The sequence below is a fragment of the Chlamydotis macqueenii genome, chromosome 3 (genome assembly GCF_036417535.1).
Source record: "Chlamydotis macqueenii isolate bChlMac1 chromosome 3, bChlMac1.mat, whole genome shotgun sequence".
Taxonomy (NCBI): Eukaryota; Metazoa; Chordata; class Aves; order Otidiformes; family Otididae; genus Chlamydotis; species Chlamydotis macqueenii.
Window position 1 is genome coordinate 88,195,883 of NC_141558.1, and position 17,672 is coordinate 88,213,554.

At 36.4% G+C, this 17,672-nt stretch overlaps 1 protein-coding gene across 5 annotated transcripts in view; it reads right to left on the reverse strand.

Moving 5' to 3' along the window:
* LTBP1 (latent transforming growth factor beta binding protein 1) overlaps window positions 1–17,672 on the reverse strand; it is a 200,847-nt gene that overhangs the window by 118,444 nt on the left and 64,731 nt on the right. For 3 of the 5 annotated variants that reach the window (XM_086744059.1, XM_086744063.1, XM_086744060.1), the window contains one exon: window positions 16,077–16,244. In XM_086744059.1, coding sequence (XP_086600185.1) covers window positions 16,077–16,244 — 168 coding nt within the window. Of the gene's footprint in view, window positions 1–16,076; window positions 16,443–17,672 lie in introns of those variants that run through there. The other 2 variants (XM_086744061.1, XM_086744062.1) reach the window with 2 other exon arrangements.

The following is a 17,672-nucleotide window of genomic DNA, read 5'->3' on the forward strand; positions in this document are numbered from 1 at the left end:
TATTCAACAAGAAGGGGAAAATGTTTTGAGGCTCTCCTCTGGTCTCCTTTTGTTGAATGCTATCTTGTGCACGAACAAGGGCTTAAGGATAAGGCAAGAACTCAGGTAGATTAATACCCTGTAATATGCATAATAACAGGCAATTATATTTTGAAAGATGTTCGTAAGTGCTGCTAGAAAATCAGCACAGGAAAGGTGGGCAGAACAATAGTGCAGAACAGCCAACTTTTTCAGTTGGATACACCAAAAAGATGCAAAGTAAAAAATACAATGCAAGAGTTGTCATATAGAAATATCTCTAGTCAATTGTTTCATTTGATTTATTACTAGTTTACATAGTTTTAATTAGCTTACACAAATACAGATTCCCCTGAAATGGTATACATTCCATCATGTAATATTTTTACAATGAATAATTGTAAATTAGTAGGAATGACAGACAATAGAACAGTATAGGTAAGAGGCATACTTTGAAGAACATCTTTACTTCACAGTACATTGGAGGCTGCTTTTATCAGACTTGAATACCATTTGTGAGTAAGAACCCCAAAATCTAGTTTGTTTATATAGTCCCAGGATTTTGTTTCTCCTTATTCTGTGCTTCTGTAGTTACAACTATCATCAACATAATATATAAGAGGGCTGGAGCACCTCTTCTATGAGGACAGGCTGAGAGAGTTGGGGCTGTTCAGCCTGGAGAAGAGGAGGCTCCAGGGAGATCTTATAGCGGTCTTCCAGTACCTCAAGGGGGCCTACAAGAAAGATGGGGAGAGACTCTTCAGTAGGGCCTGTTGTGATAGGACTAGGGGTAATGGTTTTAAAATAGAGGGAGGTAGACTTAGATTAGATATTAGGAAAAAATTTTTTACACTAAGGGTTGTAGAACACTGGAGCAGGTTGCCCAGAGAGGTGGTGGAGGCCCCATCCCTGGAAACATTCAAGGCCTGGTTGGATGGGGCTCTGAGCAACGTGATCTAGTCAAAGATGTCCCCGCTCCTAGCAGGGGGGTTGGACTAGGTGACCTTTGAAGGTCCCTTCCAACCCTAACCATTCTATGATTCTATTCAAAGCTGTTACACACATTCTTTTCCGTATGAACTCCCAATTTGTGAAAAGAATGCACTGGTCACTTCAGTGGAGGCATTAACATTCAGATTTGTTCGGTGAGAAAGAAAACAAACATCTAAAAATGTTCAGAAGTTAACTTATTATGCCAGACTTCTGACCAGAAAGTGACATAGAGAAACTATATTGAATGTGGGCCCTTATACTGTCGTCTTCACACTGCTAATCAGTAGACATGTAAATATGATAACAATGATCTTATGAAACAAATTTTTACTCTGAATGCTGTAGTACATTAATAGAAATCATTCTAAAAGGCTGAACATAATACTGAAGGCACTTCTGATGTTTCCACTGGAAAGAAGATTTGCAACACTGCAGATCTTTGAACAGAAATCTACCTCAGACCTAATAGTATGATAAAAAATATACAGCTACTAAACCGGGTTCTCAGTTAACATGAATTAACATGGTTACTGACTTCATTAGAATTTGCCTTATATTTCTAAACTATTATTACCAAGGGATCTTTAACAAAGTAGTATACCCTCACTTGGGAATGGGGTCATGAGTACTGCTGTTTATTTAGACAACGAAACCAAATTATTGCCAAAATAAACAAGCTTTGTGGTGTTATTCTTGTCTGGATCATGCACATTTTCAGGGGTGCAGGATGAGGAAATCTCAAAGAAAATCAAGAGCATTAGCCACAAAGAACAGTCCTGAACCAAATGTAACGCTTCCAAAAGAGAAACAACCTTTTCTGCACAATTGACTCTGTCAAGCAGAGCAAAGCAGCAGGCTGCCTCTAAAAATCCCTGAGTAAGGAGATCTACATACTTGCTACATACAGATGTACACACCTTCCTTTCATGTAAAATGTCTTCTTTATCCAGAAACTACTAACTAGGACACATGAGTCTCCGAATTACTTTTTTTTTTTTTTTGCTGCAAAGAGCATCCTGAACTTTCAAACATGATGAGAACATGAGGCTTTTGAAAAAGGATTGCTTTAGATAAACTGTCCTAGAAATGTATCCCTCATTGTATCGTATTATGACAGAACAGATGAAATACCCATATTTCAGTGTGAGGAATCCAGGCAGAACAATTAAGGAGAAAAGAGTTTTAGCTTCCACCTCCTGCCAATGGTGTAACACAGCATTTGTTTGACAATTTCCAAGGACATGCTGTAAAAATGGTATGACTGGGCCCTTTCCCAAATGGATTAAAAGTTATTGAGGATGAAATTCTCATTTCCTCTACTTAAAAGGCTCATTAATGTAACCAGAAGGCTAGTGAGATCTCTTTGACTGTGAAATTGATAAATAGTTTTGAAATCCAGTTTTTGTTGATCCAACATGGACCAACATTTTTAAAAGAGGAGGAATGAACATTGTATCATTCTCACAAAGCGTGAGATTTCATCCTTTCAGCCCCTTTATTAAGATCACTACCTTGAATTTAACAGTTCTGATCTACTAGATGGTACCTACATCTACTCTGAAACTCTCTAACCAGTATTTCTAGTTATTGACATTCCAGAAAGTAATCTGGCATTTTGATATGATGTATGTATGTTGGACAAATTGTTTCCACCCACAAAGGAAATAGTTATTGAATCCTTCTGCTTTTATTCTATCAGCAGTAATAATTCCACATGTCTGTTGTATGTCATCTCCTGTACCACTACTGGGCTTCTTCTCATATGCTATTTAATGTCTACTCTGAAACATTCTTCCACTACTTCTTCAGCTATCCTTACCAACTTCCTATATTTAATATCTTTTAATTTATACTTACTACTATTCTCTCCCCTTCCACTTATCATCAGTGATCCCCCATGTCCTACTCATCATTATGAAATCAGGCTGGTGTCTTCCTTCTTCCTTGCTGAATCATGACTGAATACTTCCAAAAGTAATTCCTACCTTTTCACACTTTTTCATCTTTTTTTTTTTCTCCTAATCAATTCTACTTTTAATTTCCACTTGTCAAAGAATCCTTACTGAAGAAAAATTATATACAAAGATTTAGAGAAAAATGCAGGTAGCTCTGAGGACTGGAATCAAAGAACCGTTCTCAGCTTGAACCTAGTCTCATGACTGAGCTCAGTAGAGTTGAGAATCACAGAGTACAAGACCAAGTAACAGTCACTAAAGCCATCTGGACAGGCATGATTTCACACTTTAAATATGCTGCCAAGAATGTAGAAGGATTCTTCCTCTCGATAGAAAAAAAATAAAAAAAGATTACATTTCCAAACAGCCTTCTCTTTCTGTCACTCTCCCTACTCCACGAAATGCCATACTGCACATTTTTTTTTTTTTTTTTTTCAAAAAGACATCACACTAAGGAAGCTCATAGCTGTCATCATGCCTACGGCTATTTGATGATTTATCAATTCAGCTATTTTAAAGTTGCTGCATGTTTACACTTGTGAAGAAAAACCTTACTGTAGATACACTATGTGTAACCACGACCATTTTCAGACTGCAGTCATATCATTTTACAAAATGAGCTTCCTACACTTTTTCATAGACTAACATGCATTTTCTTTGCACTGCACATGTTGACAATGTAACTCAAAACCAGGAACTATAGCAGTTGTTTTTTAAAGTTATATTACAAATCTAGAATAATACATTTAAAATAAACAGAAAGGAGACACTAAAAAAGAAAGCTCACTGCTAACATGCAGTCTACCTACTCTCTTAATGTTTTCACTGTTCTCACAACTTTGGAAGATGCATTTCTTTAAATGAAACTGTACTTCACTAGTTCTTCTCAAACTCCTCCACATACCACTACCAGCACAAAGCATTAACAAATCATATAGTACCTTCAAGTCTAATTGGAGGAATGTCTGTGATGCTACTTAATGCAGCACTACATGGCAATTACCAAGGAACGCAAGTAGAAGAAAGCATCACAAAATCAGATCAACTACATCTTCAGGCATTTTACATTTCCGTATCTCCCAACAGCAAATATTCAATTTAAAATTAATTCTCTAACTCAGCTGGTAGGTACAGGCTCAGCTTCTGGAATGATCATTATCTCCACAAGTAACTGAGCTTTATGTGAGCTGCTGAAAGGCTGTCTAGTGATGAGCATCACTTAATGGTAGTGTCAACTCACTGTAAATAAGATGCACTAAGTGTAACAAATTAGATATACACTAAAAAACAACTGTCTGCTTATGAAAAAGGGGGAGGGATGCTGCCTTCACTGGAGAGGGAAAGCTGTGAGATCCCATCCAAGGGAAAACAGAGTCCAGTAGGTATTGCCTTAGTTCTCTGTGTCTGTATTACAATGAGCTGAACAAATTCCTAGAACTTCAGCACCTATAACAAAAGTTTCAACAGGCATCTCATATGTGGATGCAGACACGTAAGCTGTCTCACTATGCCTCAATTTTTCATTATAAAAGCATATCAATAGTGAGGTATCAGCTGTTCTTTAATGGAGGCTACACTGTCAGCTATGAGAGATCCTGATACTAAAAACTGGGCAGCATGTTCAGGTCTTAAAGGACAAGGCTGTAATACATTTTAGAGAAAAATACATTTGTTGAGTGAGCATCATGATCAGCAAGAAATCCAGAATGAACATGCACAAGGTAATTTCACTGTCCTACTTGTATGTCTTCCTCAGTTTTTAACTCAGTAGTTTAAAACACCTCAGGAAGAAAAGTTGATGTTGGTGACTTGAAGATGTGTACACAAACTCAACCAAGAGACATCTGCTACACCTCCAGGTGCTTCACCCATCCCTCAGTATGGGTCCAAAGAGCATGGGAGTCTCATAGAACCTATATCACATCCTTCTATGCTCATGTGATTAGCCAGCTAGCCTCAGACACGTCAAATGCAACCCTAGGCCTGTGTGTAGGTGACTGAAACGAGCACCATCTGACCAACAGCTGCCAAAAAACTATTAAAGTGTTACAGAATGGGATGGCTGAAAAACAATATTAGAATATTCAAATGCTATCAGAGAAATACAAGGCATGCTCTATCATGGAAAATGGCCTAAAGTTGTCGTTAACATAAAAAAGGTATAGCAAAAATTATGGTATTTGAGAAATGACTGACAGGTAAATTGTGGCTCACTAACAGGCATGATGCTCACAGTCACTCTTTGCTAAATCTGCTTCTAATATTCTCAATATCTGAGATGATTCAGACGCTATTTTTGGAGGCAAGGGGATAGAAGAAGTGTTAAGGGATGACTCACTCCTACCCAGATCATGTGGTGATTCTACTGATTTTATTACAGCTGATCTTGATATAGTGAGTATAACACAAAAGCTAGGCCTAGAATCCGTATACTACGGAAAAAAAAGCCCTACTAGTTGCTGTTTTAGTCTTTATAGGTATCATTTTTAAACACTCCTGAACAATTTATTAATTGCCAAAGTGGAAACACTGCAATCAAGGTGCCCTCTGTCTGATGCAAACTAACCCTTCCTATGCTCCCAGTGCTTTTAAGACTCTTACTCCTCTGTATAACGTACACGTGCCTGAGCATGCTTAATACTAATGTGTTAATGTGTCTGTTTTCAACAGACAGAACAATAATTCAATAGGAGAACAGATAACAATGAACAACAAGCATCTCTTTTGCTACAGAATCCTTCCAGGCTGTACCCTTCCCTTCTAGTGTCAGCTGAGCAGCATTACCTGCCGTTAAGGACTACAGGATTAACGAGTAACTTGACAATAATGACACTAAGCTGTTACAATCTGATGAAGTCCCTGAACTGATCCTCTGCTCTGACACCATTCTTCTATTAGGCTGTTTCCAGAAGAACATACTGGACTCTTGCATTGAGTAAAAAAGTAATAACACCCAGTAGTGTAAGGCAGAGAAAAGAGCTGCTCTTAGACATCAAACTACTTGGTTACCATCAGAAAATACGGCAAAAGGCCCTCAGAAATATTTAAGCGATCAGTCACATCTCCTATGCAAAGACTCTGAGGACCACAGAAGAAGCAAAGCTGACACTGGCCACAGACATCAGCATCTCTACCCTTTCTGGTAACTGAATAATAGATATTTAAGCTGAGATTCATCCCATTTAACCTTTTGTGCCTTTTTGCGCCTTCTAAGTTAGGAGTGTTGTTACTTGAGGTTTCCCACTCTGTCAGTGAAGAGAGGTTCACCCAGAAGGCCATTCAGGCCATCCAGAGGCCAACCTGCCATAAAGGTGTCTCTTACCACCAACTAGTAGGCTACTGCCTCAGGTGCCTCAGTAAGATTTGATGAGTGGGATGAATCCCCAATCTTAGATCCAAAGGGTCTATGAACACTGATCCACTGCATCCTATACCACAAGACATCCTCCAATAACAAAATTTTGTTTAGAATAGAAAAAGCTGCAAAAACAATACAGTCATTTCAAAAATTTCCATAATTTCCAAACATCTGGAGACAGCTCTCTGATTACTGTAACATTACCACAGTGCTTATTTTTGTGTGAAAAAGTTTACAAGAAGAATAAAGTAGAAATAGATTCTTTCCAGTGGATACCCATTAACATACAAATAATAGCTTGTAATCCAGATCATCCTGGACTAGCTAAAAACATGAAAAACATGAGCTATCTAAGATTTTCTGGCACTAGCTAAATCATAAGAAATTGGAAAGTTTTCTAGGGTGTTGACCTTGAGGAGGTGACACAATATGAGAATATTGGGAAGGATATTATTCACGGTTTGAGTAATAAATTAGGTCATCGGAGACCAGTGAAAAGCAAGAGACTCAAATCCTGGAGCTCTGAACGAGGAAAGGAGCAGAGTCAGTGCTAATGAGTAGGAAGGATAAAGGTTACTTCGCAGAGAACTTACAGTTGGAAATCCATTAAAAAACACAGAACTTCAACATTTCTCATTGTAGTTCTTTTAACACCACATAATAGCTGTATAAATTGTTGCATAAGCTGCATAAACCTAAAATACAGCTAGTGCTCTGACTGGTCATGTCCAGTTCCAGTCTCCTCTGAGCCGTGTACAACCCCACTGACAGCTTCACACCACAGTGTGTTACCTGACCCTGTGTACTGAAATATGTGCGAGTACAAAAAATTCCTTTGCCCCCATTATCACAATAAGCATTCCTGGACTTATGTAATTTCCAAATGGATTGAAAAAAGGTGTTCTAGCATCTACATATATAGCATCTAACGTAACAGATTGAATTTAATATAATCAACAATAAGAGAGACATGATGGACACATACTAACTGCAGAAAGATAATATTACAGCTTATGTTATGAAACCAGTCTCCTTTGGTTTCCTGTACCAGCAGTCTCCAAAGCAGGATGTGCTCACCCGAAGTGCTGATGGGATGCTGAAAAGAAATATGAGTTTATACCACTAAAAAATAAAATACATTTTCAAAATACAGTTTACATCATCTTTATATTATCCATTTCTCATTTCTATTTTGTGTATGTTTTATAATATACATACATAGGATATATACAGTAGCACAGGTATATAATTTATAAATAAATAAATATACATATATTTGGGGTGTGTGCTCAGAACTTTTTACTGATAGGGACACATGACCAAAAATGTTTGGAGATAGTTGCCCCATACAATCTATGGACAGAGACAGTCCCTTCTCAGGGAGAAGTCAGAGAACTCATGTTCCTAAATTATGACATGAAAAATTGGTGAAAGTTCCCCTAAACTTGAAGTATCTGAATAATAGCAAATACAAAAATTTGACTTCATAGCTCAGGTTATCTTTAAATTAAACTAAAAATACAATCAACATGGCAAATTAAAGTATTTGGTTAAATAAAATACAGACGAGAAATACTCTGTGAACTGTGTTTCTTAAAACTCAACTCCATTCCTGTGCAAGCAGCAAATACCCAATCTTCCTTCTACTCATTGACTGGTATCCCTCAAGACCTCATAAGAGGTTTGAAAAACAAAAAGTTTACAATTCCCATGGACTTAAACTTGATTCACATTAGTAAATCCCTGGTTGAAAGTTCACAGTTTCCTTTTAACGTTCAGATTTTTTACAGATAGCTAGAAAATTCAAAGAATGTTAATGTGTACATAATGAAGACATAGCTCATGTTCCAAAAGAAAGATCCAGAAATCCCTGCGCCTTTATGCTACAAACAGGCCTCTCGATTACAGTGATACTCAAATCTAAGAACTAATTGTATGTGTAATGGATAGGCGAAAGTTATACAGGCTACACTGTGCAGAGACAAGGAATTATCTGCAGTAGAATAAACAAAAACAGAACAGACAGTAGAGAGGCTGAACAGGGAAAGCCTGCCATCAGTAGAACACTGATAGCTGCTTGCGTCCTTCTGATTGTGTTATGTCTAAAAGGACACATTAAACACAAGCCCATTTGCTAAGAAATCTATCCATGATAAATGCCATATTTTAACCAGTACAGAAATTTGTCACTCTTCTGTGCTTGCATAATTCAAAGACAACTTTCTCCTTTTTTAAGCCAAAGTTGGCATATACTTGATCTTCAGTGAGGTATGTGCAAAGACATTTGGTTTAGCAATAACAAAATTATAGCTGTACAAGGTAGTGTGTTTATTTGAATATGCAACAATGTAATCATTCACATAAATGCACTCTTAGTTCTCTTTTTACAGTACTTCAAGTCAGATGTACATAAACTAATCCCTATAAATTAAAACCATATACAGTAAAATAAAGCATTATGCATTTTAACTTTGTGTTCTGTTTTGCTTTAACTTTGAGGGAAGCATATCCCATGTGTTTTTGAACGGCTGCAGGTGTGGATTTTGTACCATTTCCATTTGTGGTTTTTCCTATGACTGCACATCCAAAAACTGTATTCTCTAGAATACACACTTAGGTGAGTACTTTGAGAGCAGATGGACTTTTGCTTCATAGTGATGGTCTGAGGTCCTTAAGGTGAGCAAGGGAGTGGAAATGAGTTGCTAACAGGCTTGTCTAAGTTCAACCTCATTAAAATTGTCTGCCTGAACAATATATTTTCTTTAAATCAGCATCTGGCCTCTGTTAGAATCAGAGGGAAAGATGTCAAATCTGAATAATTATTTTAAGATTATGAAGAAAGAGCTCACAGATGCTCTAAGTTGTATGGCAGAAACCAGAACTATTTGTTGATGACAAGTACTGATAAATACATGGAAGAAAGAAAGTACTCCTTCTGAACAGATGTGGATATCAAAAAGAACAACAAAATCCTTCAGATATAAATTTTCTTTGTAATTTGAGCATAGGTGGCCAATAATGGAAAATGCATTAAAACCCTGCACGTTGCTCAGACTACAGAGTGGTACATTTACATTACAGGGTAGAATTTTAGTCCACTAGTGGTTCAGATCAGGAAAGCCTACACTACACTGTCTGGATTGTAAGTAAATTAATTCATTCTCCCGTCTGCTCAAATTTACTCTATAGAGCAAAGGGAAATTGGAAGAAAGCAATATCTGTTAGATTGATGCTCCTAAGTGGTTCCTCCCAAATTGTTTTGCATTGGCTCTTCAGGCTGGGAAATACCTAGTATCTTCTGTAAGGCAGAAGATGTAAACAATTCATAAAATAGTTCCATTATTTGTCCTTCTTTCTATTTTAGCCACTCAGTCCAGTGTCTGAGGAAAAATACTTGGCCTTCATTTTGCTACAGCTGTTACAATGCTGCTGCATGAATAAATATTTTAAACATGGTCATGATTTATACAGACTAAATTTCAAATTACCAGCTAAAGCAGTGAACAAACCCTAATGTCCTGATTTTCCCCCCACCCCAAGGAACAAACACTGACAGACTGACCAACTTCCTTGAGTAGTGTGGCAGAAAGTTTAAAAAGTTAATCTTTTAACCAAGTTGTCTGAGAATTCTGAAATTTTCAAGTCTCCGCCAGTGTCTGTTAAAAAAAAAAATTCATCCAGCAGCAAAAATAGCATAAAACAAAGTCTGAGAAGGCAGAAATAATAATTACTGCAGGAGCAGCAGAAACAAAACTTTCAATAAACAAGGCTACAAGGTAGCCACTACAGAGACAGTAAAAGGACACAACTGATAATACTGGGGGAACAGCAAGGTTCTTACATAATAACTACTTCAGAGAAGGCTAATACTAGGACAAGTTTAAGTGCAAAACTCAAAGATATTTCAAAGTAAGGCTTCACTCTTGCCTACAGAGAATACACTACTAAAACCAGACTACAAGTTATCATACAGCTGCTCTTGAGCTAAACAGTTATTCCAGAAATAAGCTCCTCATCAATTAGGATGTCTGATGGAACATAATCAAGTTGAAAACTAAAGCATTTAAAAAAAATTAAAATTCAATTCTCCTCAGTTATGTTACCAAAAGGAATTTTAAAAATCCCTGCATGACATTTGTTATCAATTATTTTAAATCCTCCATCTGAGAAGCTACATGTACATCTGCTAAGTCCCAGCTGAAGCCATAGGAACAGTATTTTGCTGGGACATGAGTTACATAGATCAGATATGACGGGTTATCTACTCAGGCTGACACCATTCACCGAGTAGTAAACACCATTTCATAATAGACAAGAAAGCACCTCTTCTAACATGTTGCACCCTAGCAAGTCTGACTAATCAGTACAACAAAGTAAAGAATAAAATATAATGGGTAGAAAACCAAACAGTGTACACCTCACAAACTGCCAGAAGAGCCTATAAATTCTCACAAATCTACACAAATACTTCTACGAGCTGTTGGTCTTTTATATGCCTTTACACATCATCAAATTTGCCCTCCAATGTTATTTACAATAAATGCCTTTTCATACCAAACAATATTGAACAGTCTTCCTCAAATGTCATAGTCTTGTAGGACCTCTTAAATGTAGAAGGATATGCGTAGTGTGTACCTTACAGAGCAAAGAAACAACAACTTCAACACATAGCAAATGGCAGCAAGAAAACAGCATTCATTGCTCTTGGATTTCCTGTCATACACAAACTACAGATAAAAATGTGCTGGCTTGCTTACGGGTCATTGCCATTTTTAAATGAACACAATTCTTTGATAAGATTGGAAGTGCCTGAATAAAAAGCAATGTTAACTTCTACAATATTGACAGAAATTCATGATCATGTGTGTTTCACAGTTCTAAATAATTATGCTCTCTAGACTCTTTCGTAGACAGGAAATTATTTTAGAATAATAATTGCATAGTGGCTCTTTTTATTAAAAATCTTTGAATAACCTATTGTTTTAAAATATATTGGTCAAATTTTCTTTCATTACTTTCAGCAGAAGACCAAATAAAATTCGAGTAAGATGTTTATGATGCTTCTTGGAAGTTTCTGTCTATACATTATTGTAAAATTCTGGACAACCTCAATTATCCCAAAACATTTGTACAGAGTCAACACAGTAAAACAGGAAATTTTTTTGATACAAAATTCCAGTAAAGAAAGTGCCAAAATTCAGCAGGCAATATAATTTGAGCATTATTGCAAACGGGTACAGGATATCCAGATCACTGTCATCCATGCTGCAAGTTTTAAAATTCATCATTAAATAAGTGTTTCTAGTCCTTCAAAATACAAAGGATTAGATACATTTTCACTTCAGACACCATGACACCATTCCACCAAACAATGTCTGGCAGATCCTTATTAAAATGTTAATATAGGACCAGAGACAAATGGACCTTTTACAGAGGAGAACAGAAGAAAGGAGGATGGATAAGCATCTTCTAGTCTTACAAGGAATATTGGCTCACACGGACTGCAGGCCACAATACACATTCTGATGTCATTGTCAACCTCACAAGAATTCCCTACAAAGACCAGTGAAGCTTTAGGAGAAACACTAACTTTCACTCAAATTCAACGAAACAAGAAGCAAAGGGTTCCTAAAAATCTGCCCTTCTTCCAAGGGAAAGCACACCAACAAAATATACCCTGAACTCCATTAATGGCCTAAGTAAACTATGGTTGCGCACAACAAAGCCAGGAGCAAGGACAACTGTGCAGGATACATGAAAAGGCATCAGAAGAAAAGGGGAAGGGAACGTTAAAAGCAGAGATACTGATGAGCATTAAAGAATGACGTAAAGGGGAGTAGCACAACAATATTTCTATTACCACCTCTGCCACAATCCATCTCCTATGTTCTTGGGAAAAAATTCTTAAACTCTCCTTGGTCTCCACCTGCAGAATGCTGCTATTTCTGTTTGACACAGATACTGCAAAGTGCTCAGACGCAAAATTTCTACAGAAAGATACGCACTTCCACTGAAGAACATGCAACTCTTTTTAACTTCTCATTTATAACAGTTTGAATTAACTGCTTTAAATGAGACACAGGGCTGCAAATGAACCGTGAATATAAACCTAACCATTAAAATACTGCTTTTTTTTACTAAGTTCTAAACCTAACCACTAAAATACTGCTCTCTTTACTAAGTTCTGTCATTCCTGTGCAATGAACGAGACAGGGATGTTGTGGAAAAAATAGAATGTAAATCTATAATCAAATACATATGCACAACAGGGAAAAAAAAATAAAGAGCATGAAGAACATTAATTTGGGTATTTCCTAATTCCTTACTGCTTCATTTTACAGTTACAAATTAGTCACTGTCCTCCCACTCCCTACAGAGAGAAAATTCATTTTAAAAATAGGTATTTTGGAATGTGAAATAGTTTTGAGGAGAAATAGGACACACCACTGAATAACTTCAATAACTTCAAGAAATCTCATATGTTATTCTATACACATACTTTTCTATGCACATATACTGACCCTGTTTTACAACCTCTAGATATATCAGGACTGAAATACCATACAAACTGCACACGCATCAATCCAATAGAATAATGAGAATTATCTATTCAGCAGAAGTTTCCACTCAGATTAAATGCTTTCATTCTCCAAGCCAATGAAATATCAGAGGTTGGTCAGTTTAACTGTGCAACATACTCCGCTGATAAAATGAAACTGAAAAAAAAAAAACCCCAAAGTTACACTGAAGCAGACTGGCAATAAAGGAGATCCTTCCTTTTAAATACCAAGCTTTCATCACCTTCAATTGAAATGCTAGAGCTCTTCATGAGAGCAGCCAAAATCTCAGCTACCTGAAAAAGCTACATTTCCCCTATTCTGTTTCTTGTTATGGATTTTTATTTTTAATGGCTTATCCGCCGTATCTTATAAAATTTTCAGGAAACAGGATTTACTCCTTGCCTGGACTCACTGATACCAAGTTTCGGCTGAAATGACAAACTGAGCAAATTTTATGCATCTGAAATAACTCATGGAAAAACTTGAGTAGGTTCAGTACAGACACTGCAACTTATTCTCTCCAAAAAGTGTTTACAAAGTTCAACACAAAGTTTAAAAGATAAACACAAAACTTTACTCTGTCTCATCATTAGAAGTAATGGATTATTAAGAATAGCGATGGCTAACTGCAATCTGTCATCAGAGAATCTTAACTCAATCTTGTGCATTAGAACACTGCTCGTGCTACAGAAATGCATTTAGATCTAACAACCTAAAGTAGTTTCAAAATTTCCCCACTCATAGCAGGTATCTATTATTAGTAATAGGAGTTAGTTTTCCAAATAGGGCATGTGAATTTATCTTTTCTGGTTTTAGGAAGAACAAATACTTTTTAAAAAACCATACTGAAAAAGTGCTGTTCATTGCTTTAAATATGTATTTTCTCACATAACATTCTGTTTCATGGTTGCACTTTTAAAACGTCAAATGATCACAATAAGAATTTCTATGCATTTTGGATAAAAAGTTAAGTACACAAGTTTAGAATAGAGACTTAAAAGCAAAAAGCACAAGTATATCATAATACAGATGTTAAAAATATAACAAAAATAAATGATCTCAGAAGGCTCAAATCACTTCTGCTTTATGTATCAGGAGACATCTCTATCAGGACAAGCCTAAGCTAATTAGGGACACTAGCTAGAGAACAGATAAAAATTATTTCAGTAGTATATATTTTTAACCTGATTCAAAAGCTCCTGAAAACTCGTGATCAGTGAAAGAACTCAATCTACAGGTGTAGGATCTCTCCTCTCTGGCTATTAAGAAGTTAAGTTCACTCAGCACTTTTATTTTTAACTGGAGAGCCTCGAAGTCACAGTTTAGACCTCTTTCTTATTCCTCTTCTGTAAAAACGAGGATACTTAAAGCTGTGGTGAATGCTTTTGCTCTTTTAAAAGTAACATGGAAGACAGATAGCTACAAGCAGGTTAAAAATCCCTATACACATGCAGCAACTTGCTTTTATACATTTTTAAACATAACCCTTATCTTTCCATCAAATACTATTACAGGCTGCTTTTGTTGAGCATTTCTAGCAGCATATTGTACACTATTATCACAAGCTGCATGGCCTGAGGCCAGGAAGGAAGGTGCGGAACACGTCCTCACAGGTCAATTTCCACTCTCCAAGTTTTCAAGTATTTGAAAGACAGTCATGTTACAGCACAGATTTACATAGCAGACAAATTACAAGACTGCCCATTCTCAGTATTTCATAATTTCAATTAAAAATTAGGTCAAACGGAAGGGGGGAAGAATAACCCTATCCTTTCACAGTAGCCAGAAAAAAAACAAAACACATACTTTGCTGTGGTTCTTGCCAAAACATTGGTAAAAATCTGTATTGACAGTAAACAGAAGTTTGAATTATTTGATTTACCACTCCTTTACAAAATCCTTTTTTTTTTTTTTTTAATGCCTCAGAACAACCATAAACAAACCCCAAATGTACTGTATTGCTCTTCTGAAACACTGGTTTTATTATCATTAGTCCAAAACATATACCTTTTTTTACAAACATGCGTATTATCAAGGAATGTGTTATTAATTTCAAGAGCTTTCACTCACAGTCTGATAGTCTATATGAGGGAACTGCTCTTTGTATCATCTGTCCAGATGAAAAGAAGAATAATTTGGAATAGCTTTTTCCCCCCCTCAGAGACTAAAATACAGTGCACTTTCAAAAGGGCAGTATTGGCCAGCCTCAGCACTGCCTGACATTATGTTTATACTAGATGAAGACTAGAATTACATTGTTCATATCTGGCATTCTTTGAGTACAAACTGGAAAAATAATTAATTTTTAAAGTTTTTTTTTTAGAAAATGATACTATGATATTTTCAGGATAATGACAAAATACTTTCCAAGAGCAGTTAAGGATATCATAACAAGAAACAACAAATTTTAAAGGGTTTAGGTATGTATCCATATATTTCCCTTCACTTACACGACTAATACTTGCACACAAATTCCTGCCGATATCATATAGTGTACAGTTAAAATATGCTAATCATTATCCTAGATAGCTTTCAGGATTTGTTTCAACACAGTCAAGCACTTACAGGGTTTAGACTGGCACACTGTTGATACCCTTACTGAGCAAGTAGAAAGAATAAATATTAACAGAGAAATGACTGGCTTCAGTAACTTCAATTAGACTTATTGTTTCAGTTTCTAAAAATAACAAATATTAAATCTGATTTACTCTCAGCAGTAAGAAAAAGTTTTAAGTTTATATATTTTTTAAAAGGATTGTAGTTTTAAGGAACTCCTGAACAAGTTTTTGAAGTCAGATTCACTCTGTTAGCTAGATTTTACATGCATTTGATATCTATTCAACAAGCAAAAAGAGGAAACAGAACTTTTCATGGAATTTTACTTTTTATCTATTTACCAACACATACTCTCAGAGATGAATTTTACCAAAAGCGTCAACTTAGCATGCTGTAGGCTACAGTTGAAAATTCAGATGAAGAATATGGGATTTTTTTTCTATGACACAATAGGAACTTTTGGGAACATTTCTGAAAGATACCAGAAAGCTTGTCTAATATACAATGGTTCCTACTCAGCACAACCCACGGAACAAAGAGTAACAGATGCACAACTGGTATTAATAACAAAACATCTCCTCCCTCTGTTAGTCAAGAGAGGACAGCTAAGGACAAATACAGTTTCAGGGTACTTACCTACTCGGAAGTTAGTGGCTGTCAGAGTGTCAGCAGCATGGCCATTTTCACTAATGAGGGTGGTGGTATTTCCCTTCTCACAGTTGTTCTGACAGTTGCCTTTGGTACAAGTCACTTTACAGATGCTGGGTGTAAAGACCACCTTGATACGACCAGTGTGATTTCCCACTGTCAGCGGAGGCAAAGAAAAAAAGAAAAATAAACAGATCACTTTGGTATCCATTGATTTCCTTCAAAAAATTTTAGGAAAAAAAAAAAGCGGGGGGGGGGGGGTAGAAAAAGGCGACAGGTCTACAGGAGGAGGGCAGTATGCAGTGCTCTCTCTCATAGATCTCCAGTGGTGTCTCTGAAACAGGAGTAGGAAGCTTAGCAAACAGAACTCCGGGATCCGCTCCAAAACCACATTTAAAGTCAAGTCACTGGAGTGGGATTAGTAATCACAATGCTGCACTTTATTCACAGGCAGACAAAGAGCAATACCAGGGGCATGACAGCTTAAATAGCCAACCCTGACAGGCAGATGTAATGTAAAGAGGCTGGCTGTGCACCTAGGGGTGAATAAACTCTTGTGTCCTCCTGCATACTTTTCCTGTTTCTGCACTTAAGTCACTATTTGTAGCTCGACCCCTGGAAATGTTTTAGGCATGCGGCATGTCTGAAAACATCTGTCTCAAATCTCCTGGCACCCCAGCCTGAAGTGGTCAAACCTTGTGACGCAGCTGCCTGGACCCATTTTTTCACAGTTTTTTGGCACTATTTTTCCACAAGGATTTACATATTATAGACTGAGTTTTGCTGTCAGCCTTTGTTTAAGTAATAAATAGTTCAGAGAAAAGGGTGAGTAAGTATCAATGCTTGAAAATACTGGTTCTGAGCTCGAAGATAAAAAATAGCTAGATTTTCTCTCCTTACAGTAATTTTTAAAACTTGAACATAACAAAGACTGAGCAAACACTAATTTTAAATTAAGCTAATTAGAAGACCATCTTGTTACAGAATTTGATTTAAAAGCAGATTTATTTGATTCCACATCTAACAGCTGAAGACAGAAAAAAAAAAGATATTAAAACTACTCATTAGGAAAATTAGGGAAAAAGAACAGATTCCATTTGCAATTATTTAAAAAGAAAACAGTCTGTCCTCTGCACACTTACTAATAAATTCAGCAAGTTCTTCTAAATATATCACAGCATCTTTGTAGAAGCTATTAATAAATACTTTCATATCAAATCTAGCAATCCCAAGAAATGATACACAGAAAGAAGAATCTCCTTCTTCCTCATGTCATAGAAATAAAAAAAAAGTTGCTGGATAGTTGTCTAGCCTAGTTTATGAAATACCCTCTGGACAAACATTTTTTTGAAAATCTCAAGAAAATGAGGAAAGTCCTCCCACTTCAAAAGAATATAAAGCCTTCTTATTTCTGGCTCCTCATAAACAAATAAAATAATTGTGCCATCTGTTTTGTCTACAGTCTATCTGAACAGCAGCTGTAGTACAGATGCTCCTACCTTATTCTTCCTAAACAATATTCAGAAAAATCACAGCCCAGACAGACATAGGAATAAAATATTTAAAGGCTACTATTGTGATTTT